This window comes from Anabrus simplex, chromosome 5, assembly GCF_040414725.1.
Source record: "Anabrus simplex isolate iqAnaSimp1 chromosome 5, ASM4041472v1, whole genome shotgun sequence".
Classification (NCBI taxonomy): domain Eukaryota; kingdom Metazoa; phylum Arthropoda; class Insecta; order Orthoptera; family Tettigoniidae; genus Anabrus; species Anabrus simplex.
In genome coordinates this window covers 185,176,772-185,202,213 of record NC_090269.1, presented here as the reverse complement: position 1 = coordinate 185,202,213, position 25,442 = coordinate 185,176,772, and the positions used below count along the sequence as shown (strand labels likewise).

The 25,442-nt window shown below is 39.1% G+C and overlaps 2 protein-coding genes across 3 annotated transcripts in view; one reads left to right on the top strand and one right to left on the bottom strand.

The window, feature by feature from the left end:
* LOC136874426 (uncharacterized) overlaps positions 1-5,519 on the top strand; it is a 44,951-nt gene extending 39,432 nt beyond the window's left edge. Inside the window, exon 4 of the mRNA XM_067148060.2 lies at positions 5,397-5,519. Within this exon, the coding sequence (XP_067004161.2) occupies positions 5,397-5,519 (123 nt within the window). The remainder of the gene's footprint in view (positions 1-5,396) is intronic.
* Positions 5,520-15,303: 9,784 nt separating this feature from the next.
* LOC136873893 (uncharacterized) overlaps positions 15,304-25,442 on the bottom strand; it is a 145,434-nt gene continuing 135,295 nt past the window's right edge. For both annotated transcript variants that reach the window (XM_067147214.2, XM_067147215.2), the window contains exon 5: positions 15,304-19,478. In XM_067147214.2, coding sequence (XP_067003315.2) covers positions 19,375-19,478 — 104 coding nt within the window. In that variant the 3' untranslated portion in view covers positions 15,304-19,374. The remainder of the gene's footprint in view (positions 19,479-25,442) is intronic.

Here is a 25,442-nt window from a genome sequence, read left to right as displayed (position 1 = left end):
AATGGTTGAAGGATAAGGACGAATGCTGAAATACAGAACATATTAGACCAGGAGGATATAGTTAGATTTACTAAGGCACACAGAATGCGATGGCTTGGCCATGTGGAAAGAATGGAGGAAGATCGGATGCCAAGAAAAGTAGTTAAATCTCGAATAGATAAAAGACGGCGACAAGGAAGGCCCCGTAATAGATGGAGCGATGAATTTGAAGCCAACCTGAGGGCAATGGACATCCGCCCATGGAGACCAGCTGCTCAGGATTGAAGTAGACGGCGGACTATCGTAGAAGAGGCCAAGGCTCACACAGGGCTGTAGCACTGGATAAGTAAGTAAGTCAATTAGTAAGTATTTCTTTTTCTCTTTTTCTCTTTTTTTCTTTTCTTTTTGCTGTTTGTAGTGGATGTGATATGACCACATAGCTACTTGTTCCAAGGAGTGAAGACTACCTAGGTTTATACAGATTTCAGCATGATGTTGTAAGGACATTCTTGCTCATTGGTACATGTGAGGTGTAACAGCAACAGATGGTGGTCTGTCATGCAAGTGTCCATGTACTAATATGAGGATTGTTCCAGACAGTGTCAAAAACCAAATGTTATAAGAGCATCTCTAATAGGAGGTACCCTTCCAAGTGTCCCTACTGTGCACAATCATCATTCAAGTTTTTGGAACATACTGTCTTCTGCCAGGAAACTGCTTGTGATGCAGGCATTGTGACTCATACGGTATGTGTTCTATCTTGTTTCTCCATAAATTAGCAACTTACTGTATCACTGTACTTATCTTTTGAATACATTGTGAATGAATGAATAAGTGCTGTGATGTGATCTGGTAGGTGTGGATGAACACTGTGTCCCCGTTACAGTGGGGTACAATCTGTCATTCAAATAAAAAATTGCATAAGGTTGGATTTGAGCCACTACACTACCCATACTCAGTTACCGCAGGCAGCCAGGAAATTACAGACTCTGCCACCAAGACATCATGCATGAATTTCACTAGAAGAGTAGTACTAAACTCTTCCACATCAAAAGTTAATATCTGTGCCAGAGTTTACAATCATGGTTTACGGTGTTCACGTAACTTTCTACCATTACAGATCGTGCGGCATAACCTATTAATTTGACGGTATTGCAAGTATGTGTTATTTCAGGGAGCAATAAATCACATGTTTGTACAATGGTCAGTAGGACTGGGTGGGGAAATTGTGCACAGTCATTTTTCCTTTGCTAGTTCTACATCTCATGTACATTGCTGACACACAGGCATTAGGCAGAGCAATATTGACCTTAAGGAGAAATTTAATGTTGGTTGGGCAGGCCACCCAGTATATACAGCAATATAGTACATACCATACAGATGTTAGATTGATTCTGCCCGGAACTTAGCCACTCGAAGGACATTAGGATTAGACAGTATCAAGTCTTCCATCGTAAAATCTGACGAACTCAATGGGGGAACATTGCAGATGTTCAGTTGTCTGTAGTTCATTGCAGTCACGAAAAACTGTATCATTGGGGAAGTTCCATTTCTCCACATGTGCTCTGGTTCTATCAACACCAGATCTAAGTTTGTTTAAGGACGTCCTGACCATTCAGTCCTTGGTGTGGCAGGGAGGTAGCAATTCCCTTCGTTACATCCAGTTCAATTTTCCATTCCTTCCATTTGGTGACTCTAGCTTTCTCCAAAGATCATTCAAGATGTTCCAAGGATTTTAAAAGCCCTTTCTGGAATTTAATTTTGCTTCTGTGGGTTTATATCGAAAGTGTGGATGTGATGGCTGCAGAATTGTTTTAAGCCTTCTGTTACTATCTGTAGTAATCTCTCTCATGATGTCACAAGGAGCAATGCCAGCAAGGTAACTTGATTTTGTCAATAGGAGTACCAAAAAGTACTAGATGATGATGTTAAAAATTATATGGCCTCAGGCTATCATGTGCAGGCATCTAAATTTGACATTTAGTTTGCCAGCACGTCAATTTCATTGTTCCAATTTACTCTACAAAATGACAAAGCAAAGCAAAGTCACCTCCATAGAGGCCATGAAGGCCCTTGGAGGAGTGGCAGGTAAAGGCTTCCACCATTCTAACCTCGGCACGTGATGGGGTAGAGTGGTTAGCTCTACGCCCGGCCGCCTTTGCCCCCAGGAATTGACCTGGTACTCATTTTTGGTGTAGGCTGAGTGAACCTCACGGCCATATGCACCTCCAAAAGTGGAAATCTCATTTCTTAACTTTTACGACTTCCTAACGGGGATTCGAACCCATGTCCTTCTAGGAGAACCGAGCACGCCTTTACCGCCTCGGGCAGGCAGCCCCTTCTACAAAATGACAGAGAAACCAAATCTCTTTTGGGTGATCTATGGCAGAGGTAGAACATCTGCCCCTTGAAATTCACCATTTTACAGACTATGCAGTACTGTATCTATAACAGTGCATCTCAGAAAAAGAATGCTTTTGATTTCAGACAAACATGGCAATTGGCAATTCATGGCTAGCATTGACAGATAACAATTATGATACAACACTGTATGCCCAGTATATTCAACTATAAGCCTATAATAACAGGATAGATTAGATTAATTATATTGCCGGGCTGAGTGGCTCAGACGGTTAAGGCGCTGGCCTTCCCAAGTTGGCAGGTTCGATCGTGGCTCAGTCCGGTGGTATTTGAAGGTGCTCAAATACGACAGCGCCGTGTCGGTAGATTTACTGGCACGTAAAAGAACTCCTGCGGGACTAAATTCCGGCACCTTGGTGTCTCCAAAGACCTTAAAAAGTAGTTACTGGGACATAAAGCAAATAATATATATATAAAAAGATTAATTATATTAGTTTAGATTATATTCAGAGTTTGCTGAAGGGTGAAGTAACTAACGTCTTCAGAGACACCTTTGTGAGAGAAGCCAAAAACCTATGAGGAGTTACAAGTTGTATCAAAAGAAAAAAGGAGACACCATTGTGGAATGATAGAGTGGAAACAGCGGTGAAAGAAAGAAACCAAATAAAGAAGGCACTGAACAAGGAAAAACAAAATCAGGGACAAGAACAAAATGAACAAGAAATACAAAGACTTCAAGGAGTATACAGGAACAAGAAACTTGCTGTAAAGAACATTGTAAGGGAAGAAAAAGAGAAGAAATGGAATGAGTTCGCAGACAAACTGGAAGAGGACAGTAAAGGAAGTATGAAATTGCTATACAGAGTAGTGAAAAACAAGCGAAGGGATCAAGAGACCATAAAACCAATAGAACGTGATGATGGAACTCTGACACAAGAAGAGGGAGAAATTAAACAAGAACTCAAGATCTATTTCGAAAAGCTGCTGAATGGAGATACAGATAACATAACAACAGATAAAGGAGAACCAAGTCGAGGAACCACAACTGAACCACCAATTCCATGGCTTGAGGTTGAAAATGTGCTCAAGAGCATGAAGAAAGGAAAGGCAGTGGGCATAGATGAACTAAGTGCAGATATGCTGAGAGCAGCAGGAATTCCAGGAATCCAATTGCTCTACAGACTGCTTAACAAGATATGGAAGGAAGATACTATTCCTGAGGACTGGAAGATAGGCATCCATGTACCTCTGTTGAAGAAAGGAAGCCGACGAAAATGTACTAATTATCGTGATATCACACTACTGTCTCATGTCCTGAAAATATTGAAAAAAATAATAGAGACCAGAATCAGAGATTTTGTTGAACCAATTTTGGAAGGAGAGCAGTATGGTTTCAGACCAGGAAGGTCAACTACAGACCATATATTTGCAATTAGGATGCTAATGGAAAAATACTGGGAGAAGAACAAGCCTTTATTTCTAATATTTTTGGACATTGAGAAAGCATACAACAGTGTACCAATGGAAAGAATTTGGCAATGCATGAAAGAACTTCAAGTGCAAAACAGCCTCATAGACAAAGTGAAAATGTTGTATAGTGGGAATAGAAGTTGTATGGAAGTAGGATGTGGTTTGTGGACTGGTTTGAAACAAAGAGAAGAGTGCAGCAGGGAAGCTCCTTGTCACCACCTCTATTTATTATTGTGATGGATGTAGTAATGAAATCTATTAAAAAGAAAGAACATGGAGATATCAAAGCCTTCACATTTGCAGATGATGTTGTGATCTGGAGTGACTCAGAAGAGGAATTGGAAGAGAGAATGCAAAGCTGGAATGAGGAGTTTAAGAAATATGGTTTAAACATCAGCAAGACCAAGACAGTGGTGATGAAAGTGTATGGGGAAGGAGCAGAACCAACATTCATGTTAAATGAAGCCCAACTGGACAGCATTCCAGTTTTCACATACTTGGGTAGCGTTCTATCAACTGACAACCTAGCAAAACATAAAGTGAACAATCGAATCAATAAGGCAACACAATTTTACCACCAGGTAAGACACCTGCTGTGGGATGAGCAAATACCCATGAAAACAAGAATGACATTGTACAAGTCCTATTATACACCAGTTCTTACATACAGTCTTGAAACTACAACACTAACCAGTAGAGATAACTCCAAACTCCAGGCAGCTGAAACGAAATCCCTATGCACTATGATCCAAAAAACCAGGAGAGACAAGATTAGGAATGAGAAAATTAGAGAAAAAGTAGGAATAGATGATTCTCTCCTCAGTAAGATTCAGATATCAAGACCGAAGAGGATGCCAGTTAACAGGACTGCAAGGAAGGAATTTGACAGAAATGTAGAAGATGACCTGTGGGAAGGCCACAAAGGAAATGGACAGAATCAGTTAAGAACTATGTACAGCTGAGAGGTCATGATTGGGACAAGTTGGTGGAGGAGGAATCGTACAAGGACAGGATAAGATGGAGGAGGCTCATATACCACACCCGGGAAACTGGAGTTGGTTTAGGATGATGATGATAGATTTAATTACATTAGGCTAGGTAGTACTGAATTAAGTAAGAATTATTTGTAATTTTAGTCTGTATCACAAATTATGCTGCTGTAATTGGGATGAAAATTCTGTAGCATGTGATAAATTAAATTAATTATGTTTTGTCAGGTAAACACCAAAAGTGTCACCCAGAGATCTTCTACATGCTAACATTGTATGACACAGTGCCCAATGAACTTTTCTCTACCCTTAAAAGTCCAACTACCTCTGCCAAGTTTGAACCGGTGATCTTGGAGTACGAAGGCCAACACTCTACCACTAACCCACAGAGGGAGCTAAGAGAATAGAAGTAGAGTTATTTGACTGATAAAATATTTCTATAAGAACAGTTAAAATATAACTGATTTATTAGCAATTTTTGAAGTTTATTTTCTTCTTGTAAAGATTGTTGACTTATTTTCTTATAGTCTTGAAATGTGATACTTCATTTAAACTCATGATATGAAGAAGAATAACAGAGATATATCTGCCTTCCAGGAAAGTCCCAAGTATCGAGTCTCAGCATCATTTTTTGAAGTTTTGGTTCGGAACACCACTGACACTCATGAATCTCCAGCGGAAGAAGAGGAAGAACGTAATGAAGAATTCATAGCTTTCTAGGAACAGTCGTATATCAGTGCCAACATACATCAGTATTGAAATATATTCTGTAAATCAGAAAGTGTTGAAAATGTTGGACATGTACTGAGCTCTTCCAATTCCTGGATGAGTTAAGCCATCCCAAATCTGTAGTATGACAGTGGCATGTCTGTCCATTTCAGTGTTTATGAACTCCAGCAAATATAAGCCTGAAAGATAATTTCAGGTACTTAATGTTGTTTTATTTCTGCAAATGAAGAATGCTTAAATATTGAAAGGGAAGACTCATGCAACATATGGATAATGTATGATAACTATTTGGACAGAGGTTGCCTATGATGCACTTATGGTCCTTGTATCAGACTCCATAGTTTCATATTTCTTATCTGACCCCCTACAAACAAATATTTATTTTCTTCTGATCTCAACAGAATTTGGTTTTTAAAGCACAGGGTGTCTCCAGTTTAATGCCTTTCATGGCCCTTCCCATTGATACCCTCATTCTTTGAAGGGTTGGATCTCTTCTCCCCCCATGGGGGTGAGTGGGAGTGGGAGTGGGAGTGTGTGCGTGTATGTGTGGTACAATAACACTCATGGTACCCCCACCTGTCATAAGAGGCAACTAAAAGGGGCCACAGGGGCTCTCAACTTGGCGAGCATGGGTTGGCGACCACGGGCCCTTAGCTGAGTCCTGGCATTGCTTCCACTTACTTGTGCCAGCCTCCTCACTTTAATCTATCCTATCCAACCTCCCTTGGTCAACACTTGTTCTTTTCCAACCGTGATGGTATTAGAGCATTTGAGGCCTAGGAAGTCTTTCATTTTCACGCCTCTTGTGGCCATTGTCTTTCTTTGGCCGATATCTTCAGTTTTCAAAGTGTCAGATCCCTTCCACTTTTCTCTCTGATTGGTGTTATATGGAGGATGGTTGCCTAGTTGTACTTCCTCTTAAAACAATAATCACCACCACCACCACTCAGATCTCTTCTTCCATGATTAGAGTTGATGAATATTTTATGTTTCAGCCTAAAGGAACAATCACCATTCACCACCTTCACCACCTTCATCTGACTCATGTTATTCCTTTTCATACATCATCATCTACAAATCCTTGCAGAATTTTCCTTAATGGCAGCTTCTCATTTTCTCGGAGAATGAAAACCTTACACTGAGTAGCTTGTCCAATGTGCTAATTCTAAGAAGGAATTAGAAAGCTGTTAATTATTGTCATGAAGTCTTTTAAAGTCATATATGTTACTCAGAAGTGATTGGGATGATGAAGCACAGCAAATGAAAGTAAAGCCCTATGCAAGGTGGAAGGTAAAGACTTCCATTATCCACAACATGTGGTTAGCCTTATGCTCTGATACATCTTGTTTGTGAAGGCAGATTTATTCCTCTCCAGAAGTGGAAATATCCCTTCTACATTTTTTGACTTCATGACAGGGCAGTGAACTCACATCCTTCTGGGTGAACCAAGGATATGTTTACCATCTCGGTTAGGCAGTCCCTGATGACATGAAGAAACACTCATTACTTCACAAGAAACAAAACTAGTTCTTTGCAATCAACGCAAAAGTAAAGCCGCCATGCTATGAGGGAAGTCTTGTCTACCAGACCAGCTATACTGAACAATTGCCATGCAGATTGCTGGATGAATATTTGCACATCAGTGTTGTCAAGTGAATTAACTTAATAATCCAAGGGAATGGTTGTCTAGTTGTAGTACCCCTTAAAATGATAACTATCACCACAATTTGGTTACTAGATCAATCTTGCACCTATATTTTAGAACAATAACTCACTTTTATCTTGTACAAAGATATACAGTGGAAGCTTGGATTGCAAGCATAATTCATTCTGGCAACATGCTTGTAATCCAAAGCGCTCGTATATCAAAGCAAATTTTCCCATAAGAAACAATTGAAACGTGGATGATTCGTCCACAACGCAAAAATATGTATTCGCATAACATTCCTGAAATATAACAGAAAACAAATTAAACCGCACTTTATCTTACAATAGAATCATTGTTGATGTGAGGGGGAGAAAGATGACACGAGAAGAGTTGCTGTGTAGCGCGAATTTCATTAACGGAATCACTGCTATCTGTTGGCTTACTGGAATTATTTTATTTTCATGCAACATTAATAAGCAACCTGTCCTATGACTGTTGCTTTTGCCTCTAATTGTGGATTTCACAAAAATGTGACATTGCATTGTCAGTGAACAGATTCATCGCTCGCACTCCTGCAGCCTTATTCGGGTGGTGTTTCTCTATGAAATTTTGCACTGTTTCCCACATTGTGCACTTTTCCCGAATCTCAGTTGAAGTGAGAGATTCCATTGACTTTCCCTCCTCCTCTTCACCGGATGAGATCTCATCAATTACCTCCTTCTGTTGTTCGCGATGCAGGTCAATCAGTTCGTTGATGGTCAGTTCCTGGCTATGTTCTTCCATCAACTCTTGAATGTCCACGTCATTCACCTCCAGCCTCATGGTATTCCCTAAGGACACAATTTCATCGACAATCGACGGCTCATTGTCACCAACAATCCCCTCAAAGTCACACCCAAGAACACAGTCAGGCCGCAGTTTTCCCCAAGCGGAAGTGAAAGTTCTCTTGGTGACCCCAACCCAGGCTTTATTGATGATCTTCAGGCAGTTCACGATGTGGAAATGATTTCTCCAAAACTCTCGGAGTGTACGGTTTGTTCCTTTGGTCACATCGAAGCATCGCTGAAATAGTGCTTTGGTGTATAGCTTCTTGAAGTTTGAAATGACTTGCTGATCCATAGGCTGGAGAAGTGGAGTAGTGTTGGGAGGAAGGAACTTAACCTTAATGAACTTGAATTCCTCCAGTAAGTCATCCTGGAGGATGAGCAGGAGCATTGTCCATAACCAGCAAGACTTTGAGCGGCAGATTATTTTCTGGAAAGTATTTCTTCACTACAAGACCAAAGACCTTGTTCATCCATTCAACGAAGAAAATACAAGTGACCTAAGCCTTAGTGTTGGACCTCCACATAACATTTAATTGGCTCTTCTGCCACCTTGCGTTTATTGAAGGCCCATGGATACTCAGAATGATACAGAAGCAGGGGCTTAGTTTTAAATCCCCACTCGCATCAGCATACAATAACAGGGTTAAACAATCTTTCATGGGCTTATGACTGGGCAATGAATTCTCTTCTGCTGTAATATAGGTCCTCTTAGGCATCTTTTCCCAAAAAAAGTCCTGTTTCATTGCAGTTAAAAACTTGCTGTGGCAGGTAACACTTGGTAACAATGAGCTCCTGGAACTCAGCAGTGAATGCCTCAGCTGCCTTAGCATCCGAACTGGAAGCCTCCCCGTGCCTAACAACACTATGGATGCCACTTCTCATCTTAAATTTATTAAACCATCCCCTGCTGGCCTTGAAGCTTTCTTCGACTTCTGTTGACATACGTGAACTACATGGTAATTTACTTATGAGGTTGGCGTACAACATCTTTGCCTTCTCGCAGATTAAATTCTCAGTCATAGTATCGCCTGCTAATTCCTTATCATTTATCCAAACGAGAAGCAACTTTTCTAACTCTTCCAGAACACGTGGCCATTGCTTTGATACTCTTGTGACTCCTTTTGCTGCATCTACGCCTTTTATTTCTTCCTTCTTCTTTAATATTGTGCAAATCGTTGACGTAGACTTGTTATAAAATCTCGTGATATCAGCACTTGCATACCTCATTCGTGATTTTCAATCGTTTCCTTCTTAACTTTCATCGTAATCATTTCCTTCTTCAGACCGAATTCCTTTTTAGCCTTCTTTTCTTTCACTGAGCCCATCATTGCAGAACAGTTATAACACTAATGAAAGAAACAAAATATGTTGACTATGCGACCGAGGCACGCCAACTGAAGTCCAGCACGGGAGATGATAACACACACTCTCCCAGGAAAGAGAGAGGCAGGGGGAAGGGAAAATAAAGGCACAGGGGAGGGGGAAACGTAGGCACACGTGACGCTCATATTGCGGAACCTCACTCGCTTGTCAAGTTGCAATTTATTTTAAATGTTTGCTCGTCTTGCAAAACACTCATAGACCAAGTTACTCGTATTCTGAGGTTTTACTGTATTATCATTGTAGAGTCAATATGTACTAAGCCTTGTCAGTTACTTACCCTAGACACAATATATGAATCCTGGAAATAAGAATGAATTTTTGTTAAGGTTACAGAACATTTTGTGTTTTGTGCTAAACTCTCACAGTGAGTAACAGATATGGGTATTCAGGAATGGGTCAAGGACACTTACTTGGCAGTGAGTAAGTTGGTTATACATTTAGGGTCATTTAGCCGTGAGTTTGCATTCAGACTCCACTGTTGTTTACCCTGAAGAAGATTTTCCATGGTTTTTGATTTTCACACCTGGTGTAAAAGGAAACAAACAACTAACTAAGGCTGTACCTTAATTAAGGCACTACCTACCCAATCCTAGACCATTCCCACCCCAGTATAATCAGAAACCTGAATGTGTCAGTGCAATGTTAAACTACCTACTAGCAAAGAGAGAAGAACAAATTCGGTTACCCTCAATACGTTGTTCCTCCATCTATCCTAGCTCCCCTAATTAGTTCTGTGTTATTGTGGCTCTAGTTCTAAAGTTATATAACATGTAGCTTCCTTTACTTTGCCTCTCTCATTTCATAAGCAACTCCATACGTAACCATTAAGCATCCTACACTGCTTCTATTAAAATTACAACACTACAAAAGATAAAAACTATCTGTCATATTTATCATACATAAGCCTGTAGCATCTTGGCCCTATGAAAGAAAATATAGAAACTCATAGAACTGATCATTTTGCGAGATCAAGGAGGCAGGGGGTAAAATGAGAAGAAGAATGGTAAAAATAAACATGAGAACATGCATGTATATTCTTTAATGAATGGAATGTTTATGTATTTAACATTGGTTGTATGTAATTATAAATACATTTAAAAATCAAATGTGCATCAAGTGGTGACTTCAACGTGATTCTCCAGACGTAATTCTTCCATCTTTCAGTTACCAGTAAGTGCATAACGATATGAAATGGCATATGGCTTTTAGTGCCGGAAGTGTCCGAGGACATGTTTGGCTTCGGCTTGGTGGGTGCAGTTCTTTTGATTTGACGCCCATAGGTGACTTGTGTGTTGTGATGAGGATGAAATGATGATAAAGAAGAGACATGCACCCAGCCCCCATACTAGCGAAACTAACTAATGATGGTTAAAATCCCCAACCCTGCTGGGAATCAAACCCGGGACCCCTGTGACCAAAGGCCAGCGTGCTAACCACTTAGCCATGGAGCACCGTGTATGTATATTGGGTATTCATCCCGAAGGCTGGTTTGATCCTCTGCAGCTCCGCCAACAGCATAAATAGTCTAGGCATCACTGAAGAGGCGTACTAGAGGAATTAAGGAGAGAGGTAGTTTCCCGTTGCTTTCCTCATGGAGCACCAGACAGTGCATAATTATACAATGGAGGAACATAACCCCAATGAGGGAAGGAACGATTAAAGTGAGTTTGAAGGCAAAACGTGTGATATTAGTAAAGATAGTATTAAGATTACCCCATTCTGGTCAGACAAACCAAATACATGGTTCTACCAGGTGGCGGTGCAGTTTGCCATAAATAAGATAACTAAGGAAGGAACAACATTAAATTACCTAATAGCTCAACTAGAACCAAAGTATGTGGAGAATATCTGGGACATAATAACCGGAAATTAGATAAATAAGTATTCTGCTACAAAATTACAACTTTTTATATTTTTAAAGAAAGTGAAGATAAAATAATTAAGAGGTTAGTTACTGGTATTGAGCTAGGAGATTATAAGCCTAGCCATTTACTAAGGAAAAATGAAGTCTTTGGCAGGAAAAGCTATCTCTGACAAAGTTCTTCACACTCTTTGGCTAGAGAAACTTCCCGATTCAATAAAAAGCATCCTCCTTGTAAGTGAGGAATGCCCTGACAGAATTGTTGTTATGGCAGACAAAACGCTAGAAATTAATCCTCATAGTGTAGCATTTAGTGTCAGCAGAGAATCTACAGAAGGTGCGTCAGTTGAAGAGTTAGTTTCTAAAATATCACAGTTAGAGCAACATGTAGCAACATTGTCAACAGGAAGATGCTGCAGCCAAAGCAGAAGCTCATACTGCAGATCTCCAAACAGAGGCCGCAGCTTGAGTCACAGTAGGAGAAAATTTGGCCCTAACGATAAATTCTGATATTACCATTTTAAATTTGGAAGGAAATGCATGCTTGAAAAATGCAAGCAGCCTTGCACAGGAAAACTCCAACCGGTAATAAACATAGCAGCCAGTTCTGCTGCTGAGAATCAGGACAGGAGCTGCAAACACCACCTATTTTTGCAAGATAAAATGTCCGGCTTATGGTTTCTTATTGACAGCGGAGCAGATGTTTCCGTTATTCTGGCATCCAAAGGTGATAAGTTAGACAACAGTTTTAAATTATAAGCTGTTCAACTGGAGGTGTGAAAGTCTTGAACCTTGACCTTGGCTTACACCAACAGTTTTGATGGCCATTCATTGTTGTTGATGTGAAGAAAGGAATACTGGGAGCTGATTTTTTTAAATAACTTCAATTTATTGGTTGACATCAAGATAAGAAGATTGGTTGATGGCATGACCAAAATTGGTACCTGAGGTAAAGTGATGACTGTATCAAAGAAAAATTCCTTGAGTACTATCTGTGGAAGCATTAATTTTTCTGAGTTGTTTCAGCCATATCCTGACATTATGAAACCAACCTTAGTGCCCAGCAAAGTGACCCACAGTATTAAGCACTACATTATAAAGAAAGGACTGCCAGTTTACTCAAGACCAAAGCGGTTGGATCCACATCTGTCTCAGACCAAATAGGAATTCCAGTTCATGTTAGACAATGTCATTCGACCATTAAAAGCAGAATGGGCAAGCCCACTCCATATGCTCACCAAAGAGGATGGTTCCTTGAGACCATGTGGGGATTACAGATGTTTGAATGACAGGACAGTTCCAGACAGATACCCCATTCCTAAGAGAATAGATTTTCAACAGATTCTGAGAGGTGCAAAATTATTTTCTAAAATTGATTTATTCAAGGCATTATTCCAGATCCTAAAGGCTAAAGAATATAAACCAAAAACTGCCATAATTACCCCATTTGAGTAGTTTGAACTCAATGTAATGAGTTTCAGGTTATGCAATGCCTCATCAACTTTTTAACTCTTTATTAACCCTCCAAGTGCTATCGTCTCGCTTGATCGCGGCTCAAGTGCTATCATCTTGCAGTGAGATGATTCGTAAAATCATTAAAACAACTCGTAAAATCAGTATAACAATCTATTTAACGAATATTCTCACTACAAAATGAAATTGTCTATCTGGTAGGCAATGCAAGTAGGTCTTTAGTTGGGGAAGGAAAGCAGTAAGCAGCGATCTTTTCAGCTGTGAACTGGTCTTTGTTTTTGTCTGTTCAAACTGTCCGGTTGCATTGCGTGTTTGGAGGTTACTGTTTGCTAGCCAATTTGTGGTAATTGTGTGCCTGATTTACTCTATTTTAATTGGTTAATGTTAGTTTTATTATAATATAAACATTAGTGAACTAAGTGGTTCAAATGCAATTAGAGAAGCATTGGAGGAGCTTGGGAGTGATAAAAGTGAAGGCGACATTGGTAATGTAGAAGACTTTCCTGATGATTTATCATTAGACTACTTTTCTTCTGGAAGTGTGGAAGAATATGACCCTAATGTAGATACCTGTGACTATACTGTAGTGATGCGTCAAGTAGTGATGTAGACAAACCAAATGTGCTAACCTTATTAGGCACAGCTAGACCTAATGACTCACCACAACAGACTCTCTCTGAGTATTTTTACCTGTGACTTTTTTATTATTTATGGAAGTTATTATTATGTATTATTGTGCGTGTAATGAAATTTGGCACATTTTGCGTATTTTGGAATTTAATTTCAGATAATGTAGTGCTTGTAACCAACCTCAAAATTTCGAATATCTATTGATTAGCTTTTTGAAATATGACTAATCATCCATTATACTTTTACTGGATATTTGTAAGTAAAACATCATACTATTATCTTATTCTCTAATTCTTCCTGAACAAATTGATATATAATATGCAATTTGTAGTTACAAATTTGTATTTATTATAATTTTTGTTAATGTATCTGCACGCTGCCTTAAGAATGCTCAGCACTTAAGAGTGTAACGATTAGCACTTGGAGGGTTAATGAAGTGCTGCAAGGTCTGGTATTCGTGTTCCTGTATCTTGACGATATTCTTGTTGCATCAAAATCAGAGGAAGAACATTATGAACATCTGAAACTTGTGTTGGGCAGACTAGCTAAATTTGGTTTGAGAATAAATGTTGCAAAGTCTATAATTGGCATTCAGTAACTTGAAGGCTCTAAGCCAATTCCAGAGAAAGTGAAGGCTGTAAGAGATTTTAAACTACCAGAAACATTTCGTGAATGTTGCACTTTTCTAGATGCTATAGATTTCTATCACCAGTACATAAAAAATGCAGCACAGACACACACAATCCTTCATGATTACCTGAGAGGAAGATCAACTGGACAGAAGAGGCTAAAATCCAGTTTGAAGAATGCAAGAAAAGTCTAGCGGACGCATCCTTGCTTACTTTTCCTAGTGCCAATTCTCATCTTGGACTGTTCACAGTTGCATCAGATCAAGCAATCTGCGCAGTATCCCAACAGAATAGGATGGAGCTACTATCGAAATACTTGGCTATGAAGAAGTTCAGACATCAATTGGAAGCAGACCTTTCTCCATCTTCACAGATCATAAGCCACTGATATATACATTTGGACATAAAAATGAAAAGACTTATCCTCGACAGTTTCACCATCTGCAGTACATATCACAGTACACCACAGACATTTGACATATTAGTGGAAAAGATAATATAATTGCTGATATGCTGTTACGACCGAGTGAAATTACAGCAATTGATTATGAAGAAATAGCAAGAGCTGAACAGAATATCATTTTTCTCTGTTCTCCCATTCATGCCCGCACTTTCTTACACCTCTGGAAACCACAAAATTTCAACAACAACAACAACAATGACAACGACAACGACAACAATAATTTTATTATTATATTTTACCTCGGAGGCCTTCTACTGTATTACTTTATTCGTTATATAAAAATAATAATAATTGCAATTTTGTCTTATGAAGTTTAAGGAAGGAGGTGCAAAACTATTTGGACCCAGAGGCATTGCAGTACAGTAGTTAAATTCATCCCTGATTGTTATACATGAAAGAAAGCTGGAAATGTACCATAAAAGACATCGCAACTAATTTTGCAAATGCATTTCACAATGTATTTGGCTCTTCATTGTCATATTGTACTTCAAATGCCGGTTGTGATATGAAAGCATTTGTTTGATGATTCTGGTGTTCATAAATCATATGTTATAAACATTTTATTGGGGAGCTGATGACCTTAGATATTAGGCCCCTTTAAACAACAAGCATCATCATCATCATAAGGACTGAAATAGAGATGATTGTAAAAGCATTATATATGAGGCAGTGTACCTATGGTTTGGGGATGCATATGCAGTTTACAGTTTTTTTAAAAAAAGGGGGAAGGGGTTATAAATGTTGGTTTTTATAACAAAGCACAAGTCCATTTATCTGGTTCAAAGAGGATCAGGTCCGATCAGGGTGGAAAAGTCTGGATGATCCAGAAAATTTGTTCACAACATAGATAACATAGTTTATAAGCATTTTATTACAAATTTTAAATACTTTTACAAAATTATTAACAGTACAAAGAACCGAGCGAGTTGGCTGTGCAGTTAGAGTTGTGCAGCTGTGAGCTTGCATCCGGGAAATAGTGGGTTCGAACCCCACTGTCCGCAGCCCTGAAGATGGTTTTCCATCATTTCCCATTTTCACACCAGGCAAATGCTGGGCTGTACCTTAATTAAGGCCACGGCCGCTTCCTTCCCACTCCTAGGCCGTTCCTGTCCCATCGTCGCCGTAAGACCTATCTGTGTCGGTGCGACGTAAAGCAAATAGCAACAGTACACAGGAAAATACATATCTAAATTTAACAAGAAATGCAAATACAGGGTCTCTCATATACACGGTGTTTGTATTCTGTGCTACGACAGCCGTCTCAGCCGAACTTATGTCGCGCGGCCGCCCTATTTTAAGCGTGTATACAATTTTATATGAAATCTTACCTTATAGAAGATGCTGGAAGTGTCATTGTACCTGGTAACCACACTCTGGCTGACGTGAGTGAGTACTGCCACTGTAATGTTTCTGATTTCATTTGTAATGTTTTCTTTCAGTTCCTCCAGTGTGTGACCATTTGTTTGACACATTTTTTCTTTCAGTTTACCCCACAAGTAAAAATGAGAATGAGGGGGAAATAGACCAGCACTGATCATTATGTCTGCAAACACTTCCGAGATTGTAAAAAGGGAATATTCTGCTGTATGAGCAGGGGCTGACCACCCGCCCGATTTTTCTTCTTCCGTTAACTGATGGAAGAATGACGTCAAAATATCATCTTAGTACCTCTCTGCATTTACTGTCGTCTCCAAAAAAAATAGGCCCAATTATTTGTCTTGCACTAACAGCACACCAAACACCAATCTTCCTATCATAATGAGGGACTTCATAAACATCATTAGGATTTTCTGCACACCAGTAGCGAGAGTTATGATTGTTCACACGACCATTAAGATGAAACCAGAACTTTTATGTACAAAAATACGGTGTTGCAATGATAACTGTCTCGCCATGTTAACAGCTGAGATTGAGACTGGCGACTGATGCTTGCCAGGTCAAAGACTATGTGCGCGCCTTCCATACTGCAGCTTACATCTCGGAGAGTAAAAACGCCATTTCAATGGTCTTAGTTTATATGAGAGACTCTGTATAGAACACACAGTATAAATTTGACTTCAATTAGAGTACTGAACGTAATTTAAATTAATAGTGAAGTTTATGAGTTAGTGTTTCAGCTTACGTACTGCCTGGTCTCACAGACACTTCACTATCACAAGTTCAGTTGGTATTGATACGTTGCTCTTCTAAGTATCTTAACACATTTTCAAGAATTGTTGCAACTGAAAAGTGCAACTTTTGGTTCTATACCTGCATTGTTATTAGTTGAACAAACCACAACGAAGTCTTCATTTATCAGAATATTTCACATAGCTTCAGAATAATAGTCTCAGAATTAAATAATTTTTATTTTGTCAGTGAAATCCCCTTAATTTTAAAAAAAACAATTATTCTTAAGAGTAAAAGTAGAAATGAGCTTGTGTCCTCTTATCACCTTGATGTAGTGCAGGTCTCTTCAGGTACACCCCAAACGAAGGTGTTCTGCATGTACATTTTTAACCTCATACCAGCCCTTCAGATCCAAGAATCGAACCCAGACCTCCAAGGACAGCAATCAATATTCTATCCATTATTCTACATAGGTGGACATTTTCAAGAGTGAGTTTACTGTAATGCAGATATATTATCTACATAACGAGTGTAGATAAACTAGATATCCAGGTTAACAGGATCCAGATAAACAGCATTCCACTGTAGTATAATAAGGAATTAATTTTATGTTCTAAAATTTGCCCTACTAACACACTCATTGCTAGGGGTCTTCTTTCTTCAACTGATGTGTCATGCCAAGCTGTACTTACCAAGACCACAACAAGCAAGCTCCCTTTCTGCATGCAATAGTGTAGCTTGAGTCAATTTGGTGGCAAATATTCATTGCTAATAGATTCAGCATATTTTAGTATAGTGAAATCTCGTTAGTGCATTCCTCATTAACACATTTTCAGGCTTAGCACGTTGTAAATTCAAAGTCCCGATTCTCATTGTGTTAAATCTATTAAAAAATACCTCACTTATCGCATCACAAATTTTGCTTTTACCGCTTAGTACGATCACATTTTCCTAGCCTTGAAAATGTTATTTGTCATCCCTTATGAAAGGAACATGATTTCCAACTTGGGTAAGAGCCCTCGCCGCAGTTGCATGATAATGGGAAAAGGCCTTGAATTCTTGAACTTCACAGGATAAGATGCACCTTCAGGGAGCAAGCCGTTAGCCTCAGGGTTAGCAGTCAGACTGCAGAATAACATAATGAGCCTGTTTGTGCTTGTATTTCACATTCAATTCAGAAGTTAGAAATGTATTTCGTGAAAGGTAGCGAATATTTGTTGTGTGATAGCCTACATCTGGAACATAATCGTGTGAAGTTGACAAGCGTGGTGCATATTTGTCTTGTGATAGCCTAATTATGGACATGGCAAAAGTTGTAAAATTCCGTACTAATGAAGACAAAATTAAAGTCAGTCAGCAAGTCGACTGGCATCCACATCTTTAAGCATGCAGAGTTGGTATGAATGTTGAAACTCGCACCTTCCAGTCTTGACTTGATCACTCGAATTGGTCTTGGTCAGTCGAAGTTTTGTTTGATTCAGAATGGTGGCCAAAGTCATTCTGTTGCAGTCGCACATGGCCATGTATAACCTCCAATTCACTGTCTAAGCATGTGACCAGAAAAATAATGTTTAATAACCCATTGGTCTGAAATAAAAGGCTTCTACTAACATTTGTTTTGTACTGAGAGTCAACTCAAGACATAAGTGGTCCCTTGGATGTTAGCCAGACTTCTGGTCAGTGAAGAGGCTTCCGCAATGGTAAATAGTTCCTAGGTTCATTCTTCTTTCTGAAGTCAGGAGCTTGCTTGAGTTTGGTTAGATATTCTGGTGAACTGAGCTGACGAATTAAAAATTTTTGCCCTATAAAAATATGGAAAATATTTCACAAGTTGTATGTTATTCAGGTTGGTTACCAATTCTTATCTTTCATACGCAGATGGCTGTGAATAGTTATTTTTCTCGGTGGTACTTGTAGTAAAATATGTAATTATTTAACATGAGCTTGATATGTTATTGCATTGTGTACTTACTAAGCTTTGTTCAAGTTCATTCCATTGCTGTTTTATTCGCATACTTTTTTCGGCGTGAAGATGGATCTAAGAAAACTGTTGGCAATACTGGCTGTAATAGCATGCTCAGTATTCATAATGGCTGCCAGCTGTGAGCACTGAGTAGCACGTGGGTGATGCTGTGATGCTTGAGTCACCACTGAAATACTTTAAAGCTGATAAAAGTAAGAAGTCTAAACAAATTGTTCTGAAAATTTAGAGTAGCCTACAAGATGAGAATCTGCTGTGGACTGTGGAAGAAGGGGTGAAAAAACCACGCAGCTGACCAGTGTTTCTACGTACAGTGTTTACATGGCTTGCGTGAAATTTAAAGGAATTTGTATGTTTTCTTGTGGTACTATATCGCATGTGCTGCTCTGTGGTTCTTCATATATGTCGTAAATATTTCTGATGACACATCTCCCTAAAGTCGCTGAAAATTTAGTTTTAGTTATAAGAAAGTGTCTGAATTATGTAACGAAGCAATCAAGGTGATAAGGAAAGTGAAACAAAATGTAACTCAATTAAGCTACATGCCAGATTTATGTGACAGAAAACATTTGTTCATTTGGCTGTTTATCAGTAGGCCAATGTATAAGCTCAGTTCGAACTATGCACTCACCGTAAGTAAAGCAGGAAGGACCTTAACACGGTATAGATATAGGATCATTCTCCTTCTGTACACTTGACTAACTGAGTGGTTATTTGCGGCAAAGATATAGTGTGTATAGGTGTAAGAAGAAAGAACCATAACAAAAGTCTACGTAACTTGCAACAGACAGCCAACTTAATTAACTAGCCCCAATGAATCACTTGACACTTGTAGGACAGTGCTACTCTGGTGAGACATTTCCTTTTTTGTAGTTCCCAAACCTATCACACATTTCCAGTTTCTGCTTGGTGGCTGTAGATAGGGCATGTTCAACTCTCGCACAAACTGTAACACAAAGTAAAAACAAATTACTGGAAGACACTGATTAATTTTCAACAGTTGGCACTGAAAAAAGAAATTCTACTTATGTTTGAAAATACAAAATAAAATGAAAATTGTGCATTTGGAAGCATAACACAATCATGCAAATATTAAACTTCAGATATGTGGGTAATGTTTAATGATTGAGTCATGTATCTTCAACTGGATGCAACAGCAAAAAAATCTGTACAATGAAGTGAAAACATTTAATGGTCATTAATGAACTGTAAATTCAGGATATTATCATTGCAGGATGATGCATCATTGAATAAAAATATATGACTTAAAAAAATATTGTAGATATTTATGAATTTTGTGCTGAACATAAAATTATTCTCCCAAACACCTGGTACAAACTTCCAAAGCATGATTAATATAATGGATAGCTCCTAAAGGTGATTGTTAGAATCATGACTGAACAAGAAATCAGATTGATTACATGGTAAATAATTGCTTCAGAAATTCTACCCAAAGTGTTCCCACATAAACTATCCAGGTGCAGATATTTCCCGTGATCATAGTCCATTCGTAGTTTATGTAAGAGCCCATCTAAAGAGCACAAAGAGTGAGCCTAAAAGGAAGGTATTAACACGTTGGCTGCCAGAGCAGTACATTATACCACTGAGTGAGTGTCTCACTAAACCACGGTGGTACAAAGTACCGCTGACAGGTGTTGCTGTATGACTTTCCCTGCCGGGCCGGCAGAACGCTGAGCTGAAATGAAATGAAATGGCGTATGGCTTTCAGTACCAGGAGTGTCTGAGGACACGTTCGGCTCGCCAGGTGCAGGTCTTTTGATTTGACACCCGTAGGTGACCTGCACGTCGTGATGAGGATGAAATGATGATGAAGACGACGCATACACCCAGCCCCTGTGCCAGTGAAATTAACCAATGTTGATTAAAATTCCCGACCCTGCTGGGAATCGAACCCGGGACCCCCGAGACCAAAGGCCAGCACGCTAACCATTTAGCCATGGAGCCGGACACCGCTGAGCTGTTGAATTCGCTATGCTATTGTATCTCTGAGCAAATGCGTTGAATTCGCTATGCTATTGTACCTCGGAGCAAATCCTGGTGTGCTTGGTTTTCAAAATATAGTCTTTATTTTTTATTAATCCAACCTCCTTTTATTGGCAATATGTGAGTATTTGTCCAATCAGTGTAGCCATGTGCATAGGTGTGCCGCATAAACATGAGCGTATTTGCATTTTCTAAATTGACAACAATCATTGACAAGATTGCAACATTTTACACTACCATTGAGCATCTGGCAAGGAGTAAATAGGAAATAAATATCTTTCAAATTTAATTTGGTGAAAAGTTTTTTTGTGTTGCAAAATGTAATAGATCAGTTTGACATCGACACTACTTGCCAGAGCTCTCATACTGAAGGGCTAGCATCATTACCTTCCGAGTTCGAGAAGAAAATGGTTTCATTTTTATAACTAACCTCTCTGTTCACTGGTAAAATAACTTATAAATATCTCGCAAGTATTTCACACACACCCTACTGTAAAAGAATGAGTGCCTTGCAATTGTAGTCCTAAGCGCTAGTAAACAAATCCTGGCACGCTCTGTAATCTACAATGTGTACTCTCAAGCAATGCAAGCTTTTGGTACCGCTAGACTGTACTGCTCTGGCCGTCTAGGCAAAACCATGCAGTGAAATTTTCTGTGGGGCCACGGCAGTACCTCGGGGTGCTGAGAAATTTTATTGTATTTCGTACGTATATTGAACACTTAAGTTAAGTGAAATATCACTTTGAATTTTGCTTTATTGCTTATTTACTACATACATGGAAGACAAAACATGCTTTGGCTACTAGGACATTTCTTGCTATGTGTCCTGGCAATCTATGTGTTAAATACTGCTAATCTGCAAAACTCTGGCAGAAAATTGCTGAAGATTTGAATAGGCATTTTAAAGAATTCAAGACTGTGGAATCAGTTTAAAAGTCTTCAATTGTGAAAAGGAGTGCTCTATGAAGAAAAAGAAATGAATGACAGATGACATCCTACTAATGGAACAATGAGATTAGTGAAGGTATACAAAAAATGACAGCACCACATAATGAAAGAAGTATGTGCTGCCAAAGAGAACTGGATGAACGAACAATGTATGGAAATGGAAACCTTATAGACCAAACCTGACCTGTCCAATATACATCATAAACTGAAGGAAATAGCAGGCATGTACAGAAAACAACACCTTTCTGTACTGGCTAATGCCATAGTCAGGCCTATTATTAATGAACAAGAAGTTTTAAATAGTTGGGAAAAATTATTTGATGGAGCTTTTCTGTGATCAGAAGGGGGATGAGGAAACTAATCAACAAACTAACTGTGAAGCCCCTGATACTCTAGAAACAGAAATGCTACATGCTCTAAAAGTTTCAAAAAGCAAAAAATTACCAGGTCTAATTACCAATGTTGTATAACAACAGAGATGTCCCATTCTGACTGGCTGTTATCTACATTCATTACTCAGCCAAGAATTAAAGGCACTTCTTCTCTTCTTCTTCCTGATACATTTCTGCTTATGCAGGTCGGTCATAAAAGGCACTTACGTGTACTAATTATATAGGCTAATAAGCCATTTTAAGTTTCCATTTAATCCACCACAGAAGCAAGATGTGAAAAAAGACAGAAGAAGACACCATAGAAGCAAGTGTGAAGAAGACCTTAATGAAACACTGTTTGTATTCAGAAATTCTCTTGGTACAAAATTAAGGTTGGACTGGTAATATATGATGTTAAATGTAATAAATGTCCTCGCTGGCCTTAATAACATAGAGCAGGTTATACAAACTTTAATTATTTTACTAATGCCCGTACAAATCTTAAACTAAATGTACAATTCTAAAGAAAAGTTCCTTCATACTACACATCACGTCATATACCTCATGTTCTTCGGATAAATGAAACATTTCTAATCTTATAAGATGTTATTTTAACATGATACAAACTTGCAAATATGTTTTAATATTTAATTTTTCAATATAGGTATACTTTTTTTTTTTTTTTCTTTTTTTTTTTTTTTTTTGCTAGGGGCTTTACGTCGCACCGACACAGATAGGTCTTATGGCGACGATGGGATAGGAAAGGCCTAGGAGTTGGAAGGAAGCGGCCATGGCCTTAATTAAGGTACAGCCCCAGCATTTGCCTGGTGTGAAAATGGGAAACCACGGAAAACCATCTTCAGGGCTGCCGATAGTGGGATTCGAACCTACTATCTCCCGGATGCAAGCTCACAGCCGCGCGCCTCTACGCGCACGGCCAACTCGCCCGGTGGGTGTACTTTTAGAATATTTTGACTTTGTATATATCTTGCCTACAATGGTACCTTGTTTATAACTTTATCAATGATTGCGCTTCAAGCTGATGATGTTCTCTGTAAAGAACAAAACATGTACTTGTAATACATAAAATAAACATTGTGAACTTGTATTGTTCTATAATTTAACAAACCCATTAAGCTTGACAATCCAGGCCAAATGTGTTTATAACTTGTAATATTCAACTTGTACTCAGAAAAAGAAAAAAAAGGCAGCTTTAGAAAAAGCACCAGGATAGCATAAAAGTAAATGATGCTATAATGTGGATGACAATCTTGATAGTCAACAACTCCTGCTCAAAATATTACTGTAGTAAGTGAGGCAATCTTAGTGGTGGTGATGGTGGTGATTATTGTTTTAAGAGGAAGTACATCTGGGTAAGCATTTTCTTTTATCACCCATTAGAAGGAAAATGGAAGAGATCCATCACTTTAAAGAAGGAAGGTATTGGCAAAAGAAAGGAAAGGTCCACAAAGGATGTGAAAATGAAACACTCCCTTCATGAGGCAATCTTACAACTAAACAGCTGACAGATTGAGAGAGTAACCAGCTTCAAATATATGGGTGCCATTGTCACTGAACAATTTGATCCTGAGAAAGAAATGAAACAGAGAATAGCAATAGCACCAAAAAAAAAAACATGTACAAAAATGTACTCTTTTGTAATGAACACCTAAATTTAAACCTTAGGCAAAAGATGGTCAAGTGCTATACATGGTCAGTCTTGCTATATTGCTATATGGTGAGGAAGCATGGACCCTCCAGACAAACACTTGGAAGCATTTGAATTATGGACCCATCGGAGAATGCTCACGATTTTTTGGGTTACTCCACTAACAAAGTAGGTACTCAAAAGGACAAGGACAAGTTAGGAACTAATTTGAACAATACAGCACAAAATGTCTTACCTAGACCACATCCTCAGAAATGACTATTATCTGTTCTTAAAATGGATTGTACAAAGCAAACTACAAAGTGAAAGAGGTGCTGCGAGGAGATGAACATCATAGCTTAGGAACATCAAAGAATGACAGGAATTTACACAGTTGAAAGACTTTTCCATCTGGCAATAGTTCATAAAACATTTGCTACGGTGATTGCACCTTATATGGTACTTAGAAGATGAAGAAGGTATATCAGAGAGCAGTTCTTCAAGGACAGCTCTTCTCGAACAATGAACAAGACTTGGGTATGGAAGAAGTAAATGTTAAAAGTGGCTCTGTGGCTCTGATGGGGAAACATCATGTAGCACTTCTAGATTCTTCTTGGTAAAAATTTTGTGCTGTTTATCCCACTACTACAGGTGCCTCCCAACTTAGCCTGTATAGATTACTTTCACTGTGATAACCAATCTATCAGTGGCGGCCGGTCAGTACGTGCTACCGGGCTCCAGCACGTAGCTTGAAACTGTAAGGAATATTATTTATGTACAGTAAAATTATCCTGGTGCCTTTTCGTTTTGAGTACGATATGAATTTGTGTTTTGTGAAAATCAGGACGAGATCTGTCGAACAGCTAGCGCCGTTCTCCCGGGGAACAAGGCTCGTGCTCATGTGAAGTGAGCCCTTGATTGTAGCCTGGAGGAAGCAATACGCAGGCGCAGCCAAGCTTGCAACACTCCCCCTAGCCGGCGAAGTATACCATAAACCGGGATCAACTTTCACTGATCCCGTCTATAGTTACTTCCTCTCCCGCAAGGGGGTAGAAGTACTCGGTGTCTCCTGCTACCTTGATGTTCACGGCCGACTGGATCCCTCGCTGCGCTCCTTAGCTAGCTAGAGCGACGCATCAAATCGGCCGTGTGATGTTGAACGTGGTAAGCGAGTCTGCCACTAGAGAGTAGCATCGTCTGGGCTCGAAAGTAAAGCGTAAGTGGAGGCAATCTATCTCACACATGCTTATTAAAATATCCATCTTCCTTTTGTGTCAAAAATAAGGAATTCGTAGGTGAGTCAAAGAATCTTTGACTGACCCTAAATGTTATCCCGCATTACAATGTAATTTACTCTGGTGAAATGAAATAGCGTATGGCTTTTAGTGCCGGAAGTATCCGAGGACATGTTCGACTCGCCAGATGCAGGTCTTTTGATTTGACTCCCGCAGGCGACCTGCGAGTCGTGATGAGGATGAAATGATGATGAAGACAACACATACACCCAATGATGGTTAAAATTCCAGACCCAGCCGGAAATTGAACCCGGGATCCCTGTGACCAAAGGCCAGCGCGCTAACCATTTAGCCATGGAGCCGGACATTTACTCTGGTAATAGGGGAGGTCTCAATGAATCAGTTGGCAGCTCTTTCAGTTGCTTTGTGCGGTTTTTAATCTCGCGGTTATATTACTGGTGCGTGTTTTTTCTGTCATTGTGTTAGTGCTCAAGTTTATACGGAGATTTATCAAATTATTTATCCACTGCAGTGTATATAAAGTGAAATTAAATGAGTGTTCTTAGTGGGGATCTATATTCCCACGATTCTATTTGCACTGATGTAAGTTGCGCCATTAGGTTAGTAAAAACAATATTTCTCGAATGAATTATTTATCTCGTAGACAGTTGTCGAAGAATTCATCTGCTTCCAAATTAATGTTG